The sequence below is a fragment of the Haliaeetus albicilla genome, chromosome 20 (assembly GCF_947461875.1).
Source record: "Haliaeetus albicilla chromosome 20, bHalAlb1.1, whole genome shotgun sequence".
NCBI lineage: Eukaryota > Metazoa > Chordata > Aves > Accipitriformes > Accipitridae > Haliaeetus > Haliaeetus albicilla.
Genome location: NC_091502.1, coordinates 21,614,311 through 21,631,381, shown reverse-complemented (window position 1 = coordinate 21,631,381; position 17,071 = coordinate 21,614,311). Strand labels below are relative to the sequence as shown.

The 17,071-nt window shown below is 39.8% G+C and overlaps 2 protein-coding genes across 6 annotated transcripts in view; both read left to right on the top strand.

The window, feature by feature from the left end:
* The window catches only part of SYTL2 (synaptotagmin like 2), a 62,918-nt gene extending 52,128 nt beyond the window's left edge, over positions 1 to 10,790 (top strand). For 3 of the 5 annotated variants that reach the window (XM_069808522.1, XM_069808520.1, XM_069808519.1), the window contains 8 exons: positions 1,894 to 2,013; positions 3,012 to 3,181; positions 3,763 to 3,865; positions 4,280 to 4,450; positions 5,611 to 5,689; positions 6,616 to 6,715; positions 7,463 to 7,668; positions 8,724 to 10,790. In XM_069808522.1, the coding sequence (XP_069664623.1) occupies positions 1,894 to 2,013; positions 3,012 to 3,181; positions 3,763 to 3,865; positions 4,280 to 4,450; positions 5,611 to 5,689; positions 6,616 to 6,715; positions 7,463 to 7,668; positions 8,724 to 8,869 (1,095 nt within the window). In that variant the 3' untranslated portion in view covers positions 8,870 to 10,790. The remainder of the gene's footprint in view (positions 1 to 1,893; positions 2,014 to 3,011; positions 3,182 to 3,762; positions 3,866 to 4,279; positions 4,451 to 5,610; positions 5,690 to 6,615; positions 6,716 to 7,462; positions 7,669 to 8,723) is intronic. The other 2 variants (XM_069808521.1, XM_069808523.1) reach the window with 1 other exon arrangement.
* Positions 10,791 to 10,914: 124 nt separating this feature from the next.
* CCDC89 (coiled-coil domain containing 89) lies at positions 10,915 to 15,508 on the top strand. Its single transcript, XM_009918142.2, is given in 2 exon segments — positions 10,915 to 12,753; positions 14,018 to 15,508. Coding segments are annotated over 2 exon segments (1,173 nt in total). The 5' UTR covers positions 10,915 to 12,655; the 3' UTR covers positions 15,093 to 15,508.
* Positions 15,509 to 17,071: the final 1,563 nt, after the last annotated feature.

Below are 17,071 nucleotides of genomic sequence, written 5' to 3'. Positions count from 1 at the left end.
ATTTATTTTTAAAATTGTGATTAGTCCCAATACTGTCTTTAGTTCAAGCTCACAGCACAGCACATACAAGTCATATGCATGCCATGCACACACAAACATATAGGGGTGTCTGTATATATATATATATATATGTAAAAAACAGAGTGTATAGCTATAGAAATAGCATGTATGTGTACCACATGCTGGTTCTGCCTTGGAGTTTATAATCACTGAAGTACCATCTGGCCAATATGAAGCATGAAACTAATGAATGGATAACATAAACCTGGTAGAAGTAACAGGTTAGGAATAAGCATTGTAGACACAATGTAGTCACAGTAGTATTAACACTCATTTCTATGTACTAGTTCAGTTCTGGAATTATTTTAAAAATAATGAATTCTGATAATAACATACTTTCTAATTCAAGAAGAAATACAAAGAAGTCTGTCTCTTAGAGTACCAGTGTGTTTTCCTTCTGGTTAAAAGAGAATAGCCTAAAAATGAAGGGTTCTTTACTTGTGGATAGTAACAATATCCTTATTTAACATTTGGAATTAACTTTTAAAAAAATAAATCATCACAAGTGTAATGCATTCTGGAGGCATGCAGTCACCCCAGTGCTTAGTAATTCCTTGTCTCTGAACTTCCAGACATTCCACAAACCTCCATGAGAAGTACAGGGTTGAAAGTAAGCAGAACTGGATTCAGTCCTGTATGTCTTCTGCTGACCCGCTGTGTGGACAGCAGCTAAAATGGTCTTAGGGAAGCCATATATCCTTCCTCTATCAGAGGGCTTAGGATTTTCCTGTCTTTCAAAGAGCCCATGTAACAGGACGGATTATCCACACTGCTTAACTGTTACTTCACTCCCTGGATTTCTTTTGGACAGTCCTGAGTAACTCTCTCCAAAACAATATTTCTCTCGAGGAGCCTTCCCCTAGGTAGGATGGACATTAGTCAGTCTTTACCTTTGGACTCTGAACTGGGGAACAGTCCTGGCCTGCTTTTACTTAGTAGTATAGACATAGCCAGAGAAGCTACAGTCAACGGATCTGTATAAAGACTTATTCAAAATGATTATATGCTAGATATTTATTTCTTAATGTGTGTAGAAATTGTTGTTTACTCAGCTTGCACCTGTTAGTAGAAGATCTATGACAGCAGTTCAAAACTGTGTAAGGGAGTGGGGAAAGGCTTGTCAATTGTTCATGGATGGAATACAACAGGGAGATGATGCTTTCTGTAACAGCTTGCACAGGAAGATGCCAAGGCACATGTGGGAAGTAAAGCATTGTGTATTTAGTACCGTGATAGCATTGAGACAGAACGGGCTTGTAAGCACATGACCTGATAATGACCAAGTAAACCAAAACTGCAGTTCCCTGATGGAAAAGCAGGGCCATGCTTGCCCTCTTGCAAGAAAGGCTTTTCGCAAAAGCCATGCACTGTATCCGGTGGTGTTCTACTCTGCATGTTACCTTCCAGCTAGCTGCCTTCAAGATAGAGGGTACAGAATTGATAGTATTTGCTATGTAACAAAAAGGGACTGGTAAGAAACCTGAGCACTACCCCTTACATGAGATAGTGAAGTAGAGAAGTTGAGTTTAGTTGTCCCAATAAAGTTAACTTTGTACTTTTTCATTGCTATTTGAGATTTAAAACCAAAAACCAAACCTGGTTGCGTTACTACTTTAAAAAATTTTCAGTGTAGGCTTTCCATCAGAAAAATTCCCTTTCAACTTTTTTTTAAGTGCATGACCTAATTCAAGAAATATTAATTACAAGGGGATTTAAATTCAGGTTTTCACTGAGTCTCAGTCTGCATTAAAATTCTGTTTGTTTTTTCTTTTTTAATGTTCCTTGTGACTATAAAGAACCTACACAGACTTTCTTTCTGTGATGTTTTTGTAGAGTGATAACAGAGAGACAGATACAGCATCAGAAAGCAGTTATTCCCTTGGCAGAATCAAGAAGAGTCCCAGCTCTCTAACCACTCTTAGCGGCTCTTCTGGCATGGCCTCCTTATCCTCTGTATGTAAACCAAAGCCTTGTTTTAATGGCACTTTGCTTTTGCTAATCTCTCCAGTATTGTTTTGGTTCCCTTCTTATTCCTCTTATCTTTATTCCCTTGGCATCTCTGTGTCCTTCCTTCCCTCTCTGTTATGTGAACCCTTGCATGGAATTGCCTAAAACAAATATGATAGAATTGGTTTTACTTTTTTTTACTTTCTAGTAATATATTGGAGCCTGTTCAAGTTTCCACTGTGCAGCATACTCTATAAACACTGAGCAAAGAGATGGCTTTTACTCTAAGCTTACATTTGTAGCTGGAAATGAGGGACCATTTATATAGAACAAACATTTAGAAAAGGAGAAGGGGGGAGAAGTAAGTGAAAGCAAGAGACAGTATTGGTATGTGGGGTGCGTAACTAAGTCAGTGAACTGGCTGACCAAAAGTCATTAGTTTATGTGGACTTAATGGGAAAAGTAGAATTTTGGGGAAGGATATTGAGATTTAAAAAAGATTGTACGTCCTTCTCTTTCTACGTATGTAGTGTTTAGTTTTTGGTGTTTTATTTAAGTACATAATTCAGCCATACAGACTTTTATCGCTAATCTTTTTGTTGGTATTTTCAGAAGGCCTGTTGTCCTAAACTGTTAGGCTCTGCTTTCTGCAAGGAAGAGCAGCTGAAGAGATCTATAAGTAATATTTCAAGGATCTGATCACAGGCAATCTCCAGATCTACAGCATCCTATCTTTTTATTTCTTCTATCTCAATGCAATACACCCATTCAAATTCTTTTGTAGAAAACTTGGCCTAGCACCTTTGATTTACAAACAACTTTCTTTTGTTAATCTGCTTGCTGAGAAGCTTGTATAATAGTGTCTGTTACATTTTGTTATTACATCTAAAAGGACACAGTTGATTTCTTTACTGTCTGAATTCTGAGCATAACTTCTACCCTAATCTTGAAGTATCTGGTGAAATGCAATGACTGGAAAATTTTTCTCCTCTTGTATGATACAGGTGAGTGGAAGTCTAATGAGCATTTATAGTGCAGACTTCGGCGATGTTGATGTGAAGGGGAACATTCAGTTTGCTATTGATTATGTAGAACAGCTGAATGAGCTCCACATTTTTATCTGCCAGTGTAAAGACTTGGCAATGGCAGATGTTAAGCGACAGCGTTCAGACCCGTAAGTACAGAGAATATATTTATTTCTGAATGGAAGTTTTTCTTTTAATGTGAAAATGAAAACTGATGGTTTTTTCCCGTTTCTATAACCTGTTGGGGTAAACAACCCAATAAATAAATGAAGAGGCTATAACATGCTTTACGTGGTTTTCCACTCTGAACTGAATGTAGAATCACCATTATAAATCAGTACATGTATTAACATGGGAAGGTCAAACTTCTAAGAAAATTACATTCTCTTTTAAAATTCAACTTTCCAGATGGTAAATCCTGATTTGATAAGTTTTCAATAGGATTAGAGCCTATAAACCTGGTATCTAGGCATACTATAGTTATATATTCTGTATGTGTTGAGAAGACATTTCAACAGATTTCCCCCTGGTAGAAGGAGGTTAATGTCCCACTTTGGAAACTGTTACAGTACTTCATCACTGCTGTTCCTTTTCTTAAATATAACAATGTAACATAATGGCTAATTAAGTGGATTTCTTTTACTTTATAAGCAAATACTTGTGTATTTTGGAAGGGGAAGTTGGAAAGGGTGGGTTCTTTGCTCTTCTAACAAGCCTGTCTAAATTTTAGGTATGTAAAGACCTACCTGCTTCCAGAGAAATACAAGCTGGGCAAACGGAAGACCTCTGTCAAAAAGAAAACTTTTAATCCAGTCTATAATGAAATACTGCGGGTATTTGTCAAACTATTACTAGACATGAAATACTGCATGCGTGAAGTATGAGGAATCTTAACTTTTAGGCACAGGTCTAGATGCTCTCGGAAGAGACGTTAGGGTGAGATGGATTGCTCTGTAGAAGTACCTATGTCCTTCCATTGGTGGGTTAACTTTACAGTGTACTCTGGATACAGCATTGAGAAACCTGATTGTTGTATACTTATTGCAAACAAACACAAGCCAACTATGAGCTTAAGATGCTTGAAATAAAAAGTAAAACATGAAGAGAGTTTTGTTCTGAAATGAAGTGAGCAGTTACGAATGTATAAACTCAGACACGCTTTTTTTCGAACCTTGTCACTTTCAGACACAGCATTGATAAACATCCAGCTTGTTTTAATTTTTTTTCTCATTTCTTCTTCCTCACAGTATAAAATTGAGAAGGGTCTCCTAAAGAACCAAACCCTTAATATCTCTGTCTGGCACAATGATACCTTTGGGAGGAATAGCTTCCTTGGTGAAGTGGAGCTGGATTTAGGAACTTGGGACTGGAATGATAAATCCAACAAGCAGATGAATTGGTTTCCACTCAAGCCAAGGGTAGGTTACTAGGGGTGGGTTAGCTGTTTTGTGTCTTCTGCTGTGTAAGTGCAAAACCAAGTCATTATTTTTTTAGGCCTGGTCTTGTGTGTTCTGTGGCTTTTGTGTTGGTTATAATCATAAATACCTCTTTACTGGTAAATGGAACATACAGTTCTGAGGTTTCTATTAGTCTAGTAAGTAGCTAGCTATTATAGTAGGAAAAATTTTCTCATAGTCTAAGGAGCAGGAATTTCAAGGTATTTTTCACTTACATCATGTTGCTGCAATAGATACCTGAAAGCACTTGTTCCCTGAATATGAAGTAAACCTCCTGAGAATACGGAGCAAGTGCAGCAACATTTTAATATCAGATGTAATTATGACTTCCATGTCTGTGTGCCTGTTGTTTGTTAATGGGTTTCAGCCAAAATCTAAACTTTTAGCTAAGCCACTGCCAGAGGTTCTGGTTTCTTTTGTTGTTTTTATCTTTTTTTTTTTTTCCTTTTTCTTTTTCTCCTTGAATTTACTTCATTAGTTCATTCCAAAATTTGCTCAATCCAAATTTTAATAATTTGTAGAACAAACCAGGAATGTCATGGTAGTCTTTAGCACTAGTTTAATTCGACTGATTTTAAAAGTGCTCTAGGTAGATAAATGTAGCCAAATGTTAACAGGTGCCATGTTCCATCTACAGATAGTCCATGACTCTCTATGAAGAAGTGACATATTCTTGTGCCTTTTTGCAAGATAACTGTTGTTGAGGCTGAGTTTTAGATTGTATTAAATGAGACAAAACGTTCCTATAGAAATGAGTTTATAAAAGTGCACTTTCTGTTGCACAAAGAGTAAGTTTCCTGATTGAAAAAGCATATGTTCTAGTTCTTTAAATAAGTGCACAACAGTGGAAAAGATGTGCCCTCAAAGCCTTTTGGCCTCTCCTGGGTCTTGTTTTCTGCTTTAGTGGAAGAGCTATGTATCTGAGGCACTGTCAAGTGGTTAAACATACCCTAAAATCTCTAATGTCCTGTAATCTGACAGAAGACTAATGGGTAGGGAAATAGGAAAAAAATCTTGCCTCATGTAGAAGTCAGGCCTGTTTCAGTGGAAAACTTTGCATGGTAAACTCTGTGCGTGAACTGCAAGGTTTGAGATTTCTGGGTTTTTTTCTTAAATTTCAGACTTCAACAATGGCTTTTAAACCAGAAAACAGAGGGGAGATGAAACTAGCCCTCCAGTATGTCCCACACCCTGTTGGAGGTATGCATTGCTTCTTTCTTTGGTTTTGTCAGGCCTTTGGGGTTTTTGTTCTTTTTTTTAAAAAAAAAAAAAAAAGCTGTTTAATGTTTTTCAGCCAATTCAGACATTTGGGGGTTTTTTTTGTTTGGTTTTTTGGGGTTTTTTTTAGAGGATTAATTCACCCTGGTCATGAATTCAGTTTAGGATCCAAAGATTGCTTTACGATCTTTTGTTGTTTTTAATGTTACTACAGAAGAAATTACCTCATTTTTATAATCTTAGATTTGTAAGATTCTGTATGTGTCTGTATGTGTAACAAAAATCTGTTTTATCACTAACAGTTTTAGATAATATCAATCATCAGGCAGGTGCTGTGATTTTTCTAAACAAACAATGACAACACACTAAATTCAAGCACTATTAGAAGCAGAAAACAGCAGTAAGTATTTAGAATGCAGCAATTTATAGCAGTACGATCTGTTTGTTTTAATCTTGCCTGGCAACTGATAACTGGCTGATCTGACAGTGAAGCCAGGTCTTTAATCCAGCCAGTCAGTCAATCAGTAAGAATTAAATACATTAAGAGCACAAAGGAGCTTATTTGAAAGTACAAGAAGCAGTAAATGCTAGCATCACATGGACTGAAGACAAGCAGATCTCTTTATCTAGGAGGCTTGGAAAGAGAAGACCAGTAGTATGTATTTGTTTAGTTGTAACAGAAGAAAAGGTGTTGTAGGAATACAGACATGATGTGATCTTGCAGTATTTTGATGGGATGAAGATTGCAGCTTCAAGAGTACAGAAAGGAATGCTAAATTAAGATGTGAGATAATGAGAGTCTAGGCCGAATATCACTTCCACAAATGGGCAGGAAGTGCCGCATCACAGAAATTCCATTTAAAAGGGGTCTACAAGGCTTAATCAGATGTTTTGGTTTATTTTTACAGGAAAGAAGACTCTCTCTACTGGTGAGGTCCACATCTGGGTGAAGGAATGCCATGACCTTCCTCCTCTAAGAGGCAACAGGCTCAACTCTTTTATTAAGTGGTAAGAACTGTGGTTGAAATCATCAAACATGGTGGCCTAATAATACGACTGTTGTGCTTTCTAATCTTATCTTCATTTTTCGACATTCAAATTAAAAACCACCTAATTACTTTCTGATTCTCCTTTATTGTAATGCAAATTATCCTGCAGAGCTTAAAACTTCAAGATGCAAAGTATATACCACCAAGTAAAACACACTGGGACAACTTCCTGCGTAATCGCTACTCTTTCATTTTGTCTGCTCAGTTACTTGGTGGAAGGGCTAGTCAAAATTGTGCCTGCTTTTATTTGCATTTAAACAAAGTGTGTGTGTGCAAGAGTATGGTTTAGCTTAGCAAGTCGTGGGAGGAGACAGGAGTGAGAAGCATAGTTGTATATCTTCCTCCTTCCTTTCCACATACAGACTAAAAATGTAAAGAGACAAGAATAACAAGATGGTTGGGAAATCTCTGGCAGCAACAAAAAGGTTTCAGTGTCATTAGTGATAATAGAGCAAATAAACTCACTTGTGCCTCTTCCCCACCTGACTTCCCCTTCCCTTCCATCCTCTGAAGCACAAGGGTGGATACATGCTGCCAGTATTTCTTGGGAGGAACTGAGAACATGACCTTTGACTTCATCTCCATGATGCTGAAGCATCTTCAGTCACATTCTAACATGCAAAGGACAGTGTTAATCAGTAGGTTTTGTCTATTCAGCAGGCTATGCTGTGCAAGTGCGAACTGACAATGCTTTTTCTTTCTGAAGTACCATTCTTCCAGATACTAGCAGAAAAAGTCGCCAGAAAACAAGAACGGTGGCAAAAACTACAAACCCAGTATTCAACCACACCATGGTCTATGATGGCTTTAGACCAGAAGATTTGAAAGAAGCCTGCATAGAACTTACAGTCTGGGATCACAACAAACTAGCCAACCACTTTCTGGGAGGTCTTAGGATAGGCCTTGGAACAGGTGCTGGACAATTAACACATTAGTCCTTAATTTACAAAATACACTCTTTCCTTTTTTCCTCTTCCTTTCCGTTTCTTCTTTTTTTGCAAAGATCACTGAACAGTCTTTCAGTTATTTATTTACTGAAGAGTTTCATTCAGTAACTTACCTATTCTTCAGCACAGATGCTGAAATGTAAATAGTAGTAGTGTTATGAGGGTTAGGATGACTGACAACTAAGGAGAAATATTAGAAGTAAACCTTTGTCTGGCCATACATTTATCTGGTACTGTTTGAAGTACAAGAATATTCTATTCCTGCACCCAAAATCTTGATAACATCTTACAAACTTACACATGCAAAAACTAGGGATGTGGTGTAAAGACAGTATTGGGTGGAGATAAAAGGATAGATCAGGAATGCATGATAAGATTTGACAACATTGGATAGGAAAAATTACAAATGCAAACAAGTTTTTGGTATAAGGGCAATATAAGCTGTGCAGGTAGAAGAACTGTATGTTTTCCTTGTCATTATATTTATCCCTCTCATTGTCCTCTCTGGCCTGAGGGAAGGATGTGTTTGGAGTCTTTTCAAGCAAATACAAGAAAAAAATTACTTTTCCCAAATTAACTTCTCACATGGTTCACCAGAATAACCTAAAACACAAATTAGGATATTCATCCTAATTTCATTCATTAGGATATAAAATTCAATTTGAATTTTAGAGTGCCCAAGGTTGTATTTCAGTACAAAATCAGTGTCCTGTTTTATTCTTAAACCCCCTCAGATGTTAATCACCCATATGTCTTTCTCCTTGGGATTGTGACAAAAAGACTAAGGATAACAAGGAAAAAAAAGCCTGGAGAAAGATGACAAAGTTTCCCTGTGAAACTGTCATTAATTGTATTTGACAGAATTGTTCAAGTGTAAAAATGTAGAACTGGATCTTCAAAGTACTAGGTCAGCTACCTGAGGAGGTGAAACGGTTTCAGAAGACAGGCAAATATGATTGTCTGCTCTCAACTCTGCAGCATATTAAATAATGTTTCTCTTAAAACTGACATTTTTTTTAGGCAAAAGCTATGGAACTACAGTAGACTGGATGGATTCTACTTCAGATGAAACTGCCCTTTGGGAGAGGATGATGAACTCACCGAACACATGGATAGAAGACACACTACCTCTCAGGATGCTAATGGTTGCAAAATTGACAAAATAAGGTGGCTTTTTAATTGCTAGTGTCAAAAGGAAACCTTGGTAATTAAATTAAAGGTGTGGGAGTGAAACTTGGAAGAGGAACACAGTAGCTCTTTTGACAGTCACTGCTCTGTTGCTGTTCTGGTTTTGTGCTGTCAAATGTCACCTTGTATTTCAGTTAAACTTCTGCCTGCAGATTACTATGTAAATTTAAGGGATTCTTTTATTTCTTAGTCACTGAAAATTACTTCAACAAAGAAGGCACTTGCAGAATTCAGTGGCAGAGGTAGCTGTGATACCTGGATGCTTGTGTTGCCTAACTGAAGCATTGCTGATCCCTTAAATAATGTAAATTACCAGCAAAAAATTAAGAGTGAGTTAACTCTTTCTGTACACTTCTAGGATTGTTCTTGAAGTGTTATTAATAAGAGAGCAGCAGGTTGCATTTTGTTCATGCTCATTAGTATGTGTTTGTATCCTCATTATGCCATGTCAGATCTCTCCAGTGAGGAATACGAGCATGAAGAATTTTTTTGAAAGTTCCTTTATTTGTAGTTGTACATTTCTAGGATATGAAAGTTCTTTCTGTAATGAAAGAAGCATTACATGAAGTGGTACTGTCCATGTCCTATTCTCCAAGGTGCAGAGGACTGTTAGTTCCAATGTACCATAAACAAAATCAGGGTTATAAAAAGTTTGCTTATATATGCGTTAATCATCTTGCTGGTATACAATCCTTACTCTTAAATGCTGAAGGCATAGAGGTGAAACTTTTTTTATTCAAATGCTACTCTAAAGGATCTAAACATGCCAATTTTAGTGCTGACAAGTATGTTGGGTATTTATTCTGTAAAGTGTACTCCTCTGTACCTGTATCTATTAGTTTGGTTTTTTGCAAAAAGTAATTTATCTGTGCTTCAGCGCCACCGTTAGGAGAATGCTGGGATTATGGTGGTCTTGGTTTAGATAGCTTTGCAGCATAGCAAATAGGACTGAAATTTGTAACTTGTAGAAATGCATGCTACTAAAGAAAGATAAATGCATAAAATACAAAATTTATTACTATTTTTTAATTAAAAGCAGCCTATTAAAGCTAAATAGGAATTCAATGTTTATTAAAACCCGGTGTTTTATGTTAGCAATTCAGCATGCAATATAAAAAAAATGCAGACAGAAAGTGTTTCTGAAAATAAATGCACATTTATTTTTTCCAGCTGTGTAGGTCTAAAAGCTGGTGAAATCTTGCACCTCAGTTAGAGTACAGAAGAGAAGGGGGCTTTTCACAGCTCCAACTCAGTTGCTTAATTGAATCATAGAAATTTAAATGCTACTTGGTATTTATTATACACTATGAATGAAAAAAAGGAAAGGTGCTGTTCAACCTGCCAGGGAACCCACTTTCTCTTGTCATTCTTGATCTCTTACTGCTTCAGGTGTTTTGGATGAGATTGGTAGCTGCTACAAATTCCACTTTCCCCAGATACATACAAAACATTTGTCTTGTATGACTAGGGAACAACGTGTGTGTGACACTTCAGAACAATGTGTTTGTACTTAAATGGTACAGCAGCTACTTTGCTTCTGTGTTTTTAAATAAATAGCCACTCCTGAAAGGGTGGTGATTCTGGAGAAGTGAAGAGGCACCTAGTTTATTTGTATTCACTGCCTATATGAATTCATTTTCACCTGAAAACATAGGCTGCTGTGAACATGACCTATAATTTCATAGGATTAAAGTTTTTGTTGTTGTTGTATTTCCTCTGGAGCTGAAATACATGGCTATGTCAAAATAGCTTTGGGACTTCAGATGTAGGGATGGGGTCTTGAGGCTCTAGATTTGCAGGCAAGTGTCATGTAATCTGCTGTGTTCAACACTGTACAAAATTTTGGTTGTTAAACTTGAATGCCATCAAAATAAAATGTTTGGTTTGTGACAGTGTCAATCTCCTTGTCTTTTGGTCAAGTAGAGCGTCTTCTGTCTCACTATTCTTAAACTGTCCTAGAGACACACAGCATTTTGTCATTATCTCAAAAGACACTGCTTACCGCCACGCTAAATAGATCAAAACCCAGTTTAAATTTCAAAAAGCTACCTGAACGTAAGATTTACTTTTGCACTGAACTTGTAATTAATTAGTGTGATTAACTAATGACATAGCAGTATCATGTACTCATCTAGATTAATCAACAAACTAAGCCAAGTAACAGAAACAGGCCCTTTACTACAAAAAATTAAGTGCTCCTCCCCAGTTTTTCATACCTTTCTTCAGCATGTGCAGCAAATGCAGACTATTATAGGTAAACCTGTAAGGATAATTGTCACCACACACAAAAGCGAGTCTTCCTCGTGCTTCCAAATGTACAGGAGGTCAGCAGAGGCAGTCACAGCAGAGTCTTTGAAAAGTACAGTAGCACTTAACAACACTAAATATTTACTAGATAGTTATTGTTATCACTGTTAGTCTGCCATGGAGTCTGTATCAAGCTGTACATCTCCAAGTTAAAGATTTTCAGCAGAGCTTTAGCTTATCATCTTTAGCAGAGCTGTGCTTATCATCTTTTTACCGTTTTACTATTGTCATACACAAGAAAAGTCAAAGCTGTCCTGGTGAGATGAACTTCAGTAGAAGGGAAGATTACAAACCAAGCTGCTTTATCAGTGGAAAAAGTACTTTGATTACCCTATGCATGCTGTAGGATTTAATTATAGAGTAGAAACATTACAATTTCACCTCCTGCTAAAGGACATTACGTTGATTTATTAAAAAGTGCTTGAAGGTAATGGCTGCATCTAATCATGTAAACCAGTGGGAATTCTGTATTGAAAATACAAAACAAAAGTAATGCAAAATTTACTTTTTAAGAAAGATTATTGGTATTTTTTGACATACCTCTGAATGTGGTTCACATAATAAATACAGCTTTGCACCAAATTCAGTCATTCCTAATTACAGTAGTATGTTCCAGATCGATAATACACTGATAGAGAAATGTAAGTTTATGAAGTTGATTAGGAGAAAAAGTTTCAAGAAACTAGTTTCTTTGCTTTACAGTCAGAAGGAAAGGTTTTAGTCATCCATAACCAAAACTTTAAAGGTGCAGTTAGTTACTCACCAAAGGGCAGTTTGATAAGTTAAGAGCTATGCTTTGATTCTTAATTGCAGTTCACCTTTATGACAAAGCAGCCATACTCCTAGAATGTCTTTGCATATATCCATCCTTGCCCAGAGAAGCAAAGGGGAGAAACACATTTTTTTACTTTTTTTTATTTATTTTTTTTCTCCTTCACTGTGCATGCTCATCTTTGCTTTAGCCCAAAATGGTGGGTTTTTTTGGTACACATATATGAAAGATCTGGTACTGCACCCTCCTTGTCTTGTTCACTTCAAATCCCTTACTGACATCACTCACTCCTCTTTGCTTCGTATCCTTTTCCAGTGGAGTCAGCAAAACCTGCACTGGCTTTTTCCTTTCAGCTGCATTTTTTTTCCCCTTCCCTATGCTATCTGCCAGATTTTTCATTAACTGCTGAATAAAGTTGCAAGTTGTTTAGGGCAAGGGCTGTGTCTACTTACCGTAGACCTTCAGCGTGTTCTGAGAAGGTCAGAGCCTGCCATTGTGATGTCCTCTGGCACATGCGGGGCGCAAGCTGAGTGAGGAATTCTTCAGACTTGTGGAAATCCTCTTCCCTCTACCAAATCTGAGTGCTTTTGAGAGTGTCAGCAGCATTTGTTTGCTAAGAAACAGTCCCAGCTCTTTCAGCCACTCTGGTGGGGCTGGCCCAGTTCCAACCAGCCCTTACAAAGGCATGAGTTCTGGGGTGACTGGTTTCAGCCTCTTATCGCCACAGAGACAGAAACCCACGGAGACAGCAGCAACAAACAGTCAGGGGAAAGAAAACACCCGGTAAGAAAGAACACATTTTTCTCCTCTTAAACCCTGTTCTTCATTGTGTTTCCACTGGACGGCCTAAACCTTTTAGTCCTCCCCCCTCTCCTCCATTACTTCCAAATATTTTGGCAGGACCCAAGGTAGCAACAGCGGTAGAGGAGCGTGGGGCTGTGGAGACAGAGGTAGCATCCCTGCCGACGGTTGCTGCTGTGCAGCTCTGAAGCTGCCCGTGCTTCACAGGCACTAATTCATTTTTACTGCACATTATTTTTTGTCCTTTCTTTAAGTTGGCTCCTTCCCATGCCCTATCTTTACCTCCAGTCAAAGCCCAGGAATTCACAAAAGCTGGTTATCAGCAGGCTGTTCCATGCACAATGTAGTTTCAGGTCTGTTCTCTGACTGAAAAACTCGTAGATCAGTTTTAGGCTGACTTTTCGTTCGTCTGGGTAGCATGCCATGTGATTAGGCACCAATAATGATTTTGGTGCCAACGTAATATAAATATTTCCCTTATTTTTAACATGAGGAACCAGACTTTTAAAATTACGTGCCTAAAGTAATCCAGCAAATCAGTGTCAAAACTCAAATGATGAACCATTACTCCAGGCACCAAGCCTTTGTATCGCAGTGCATTCACTAATTATTAGCATTGTATAGATCTTTTATTTTATTCATAAATCTCTAAGCATGGGATAAGGCTATTCCATTATTTTTAATGAGCAATATACTATTAAAATCTTATTAATAAATTAGAAGTTTGATGTAACCCTCCATGTTTTACTTGCATTTATAATACCAGATCTGTAGCAGAAAATAAAGGCAGAGGAAAAGGATTGCTTAAGGAATTATTTACAGCTTTACCACTTACAAGCTTTTAACCTCAATATAATAGTACTTCTTGTAGCTACAACAACAGCGCTTTGAGAAGGAATAATTAGCAAAGCTAGTAATCAGCAAATGAATAGGCTTGCATAAATAGTAAGCTTACATTCTTTGCTTTTGCATCAAGGAGCCTGGCACCCTTCTCATCAGTCCGCCTGACTTCGAAGCAGGGCGAAGCAGGCGAGGAGGGCTCCAGGACTGCGTGGGTTGCAGGCTGCCGCTGGTTTTGGGATGTCCTGTCCCCCCTGGGCACTGGTTTCTCTGGACGTCCAGAGAAAATCCACCAGCTTAGTGCAGTGGTGTTGGCCATACAACCGTTGGGTACTGTTTAATTATGCTGAATGTCACTAAAAGAAGCAGTCACTATAAAATTTTGTCTCATCTTTGTGTGAGACAGGGGCTCCATGGCTCTGGATGAGAGAGAGGCAGGGATGGCCAACTCCACAAGTGATCCAGAGACGGGCAAAGACACAGAAGATCTGACAAAAGGCCTGGAGGAACTCCGTGAGAGCCTCGAAGAGGAGAAGAGTGAGAAGGCTCTGCTGCATTCACGCCTAGAACAGCAGCATCACCTTATCTGTATACTGAAGAAAAAAGCAGACGACGCACGCAAACGCTGCAGAGACCTGGAGCAGCTCAACATGGAGCTGGAGAAACTGAGGACAGAGGATGCTGTGAAAATGAAAACCCAGACCCAACGGATTCAGCACTTGGAGGGGCGCATCACGGATCTGGCCAAGAACCATGAAAAAATGATGCAGTTCAGGGATGAACACAGGAAACGGCATATGCAGCTGCAGGAGGAGAATAAGCGCCTGCAGCAGAACGAAGTGCTTTTCAGCCAGACTGTGAAGGAGAAGGAAGCTGAAGTTCTCCAGCTCGCTGCCCAGGCCAGAAAGCTCTCGCAGCAGTTAGACTCCTTATAGGAGAAATGTGCTTATGAGACTCGCAGAGCCCAAGAGCGAGAAAAGGAGCTGCTAGAAGCTCAGAGACAGCAAGCAAGTGCCCACGCCTGGGAAGTCGACGCACTAAAAAACCAGCTGCAACGCTGGCAGGAGGAGCACCAACAAACCGTTGCACAGGTAGAGCACGCAGAAAGTCAGCAGAGGGCTCAGGGCATCGAGCTGCAGGCCAAGCTGGAGAGGGTGAACGAGGAGAAAGAGTGACTACTGAACCTGGCCATGGAGAGGGGCAAAGCTCTGCAAGATAAGCAGCAACGGGAAATTGAGCAGCTGGGGAAGAAGCTGGAGGCTGCTGAAGAAGCCAGGCAGAGAGCAGGGAAGCGCCTCATGAAAGAGGCAGCAGCAGTGGACAATGATCTGAAGGTCCAAGAGCTCCAACGACAGCTCGAAAGCAGCAAGCAGGCATACAACGAACTCTCGCTGCAGTTTGACGCTTACAGAAAGCACGCTATGGATTTGCTGACTAAAGAAAAAGCGCTGAACGTCAAACTCCGTCATTTTATCGCGTAACTGCAGCTTTCTCCTCTGCTCTCGTCTCGGCAGGTGCTTCTACTGTAACACACCACTGCATTTTGTTCCTTTCCATGAGACCATCTTCTGATTTCTCTGTCATGTACTTACCATCTTAAAGACTCCTACAAGGATTGTTCTGTAGCCTTTTTTTTTTGTTACACTTTTACATAAGTAAAAGAGCTCTAGACTGTTAAATCTGAACAGGGATTGTTGAACTCATCAAACCTGTGACATGAAAGATGAGGGTGGGAAACGTTAAAATATGAATTTGATTTATTTGGTCCTAACCTCTGCTGTATCATAGATTTTCATTTTTTACAGTTAAAAGCACATTATTTTCCAAGACGGGCCAAAGATCCAAACCTTAGCCTTTTGTGTTTGATTCTCCCTTGAAGTTCAACAGAGGTTGGGCATGTAAGAGGTAACACCAAGTCTCCAGGACAGAAATCCCCCCTTGCAATGGCTACGTCCTGAACAGTCATGATTCAGGAACTTAACAGGTCAGAACAGTAATATCACACAACGCTTGATGCTCAAGGAGATGATTGTGTATAGCTGTCTAGTAGTGTTGTGGGTTTCTACAGTTGTTTTAGTCTTATTTAATGTCATAGTATTATTTATATCGCTGTTCAGCTCAAAAATAAATTGACAGGTCTCTGGGTGATTTCAATAGTCTTTGAAACAGGTTGAGGCTCTAGATGTTCTGCCAGTTTAAGTCTGTTCTGGTTTTTAGGTGTTTTCTGTAGAGCAAATAGTAGTGATACACCCTTCCATTTTGTGTATGTCTGGCAGTTTTTGACAAAAAAATACCTTTCCCTTCCCTGTCAGCACTGTGGGATACAGAGGCATCCCACTCACTCTTGCCTCTCTCCCAGCCAAGGAGGAGGCTTTTGGGTGCTGCATTTCAGCTTGTGATCTTTAACTAACTCTCCAACAAAAAAACCCCAGGATGGGCCAAATAGCATCCCCCACCTGGGCTGTAGGCAGCTGCCTTGAGAGCTCTCAAGTTCTTTCACATGCATGTATATCATGGGATAATTTGACGTTTTCGCTAGTTGTTTGGGTAGCTCTCAGTCCTGAGCATTTACAAAGCAGCAGCACCGCGTCAAACTTGGTATCTGTTGAGCCACGTACAGAAATGGCCAGAAGATCCTCCAGCTTGTGGCCAGTTCATCTCAAAGACTTACTGAACCAGGTGTGGTTTCTAAGCAAGTAGTAGCTGTCAACAGACTTGTTTTCTGAACGTCTCCGGGCTCTCCTTGAACCCACACAAAGCCAGGTGAGAAGTATTGCTCCACTACCTGCTGCACGATGAACCACAGCCTTTCGTTTTGATCCTGGCTCCTACAAGTGTCATTCCACACCTGTTTTATGGTCCACATCCTCCTACTTTTCAACCATCTTTTTCCCCCTGACACGCCTGTCCCATCTAAATGCAGGCATCTACAGCGTAAACACCAACTGACCCAGGCTACAAACTAGGCCCCCGGTCCGAGAGGAAGGAACACGGTAGGACTTGAGTCAGCTGCTCTGTTTTAATTAGTCGAAACGCAGCAAGGAGTGCCCGTTTCCCTCGGGTGACTGCCAGAGAGCCTAAAACCAGGTACCTGAGCGGTCTAAATCGGGGCTGGGGGCTGCCCACCCGCTGCGTGACAGAACAGCCTGGCAGGCAAGCCCCCCAAAGCACTGCAGCCGCCCGGGGAGCCATTCCCCTTCCCTCCCCTCGGCGGTGTCTGTGGGTGAGAGACATCCCCTCCTCACAACACTCACCCTCACACACACTCAGCCCCCCTCACACACAGCCCTCTTCACACACTCACAGCCCCCTCACACAGCCCCTCTCACACTCACAGCCCCCTCACATTCAGCCCCCTCACACACACACTCACCCCCCCACACACACACTCAGCCCCCTTACAAAGACACTCAGCCCCTCTCACACACTCACCCCCCCCCACACTGACAGCCCCTCTCAC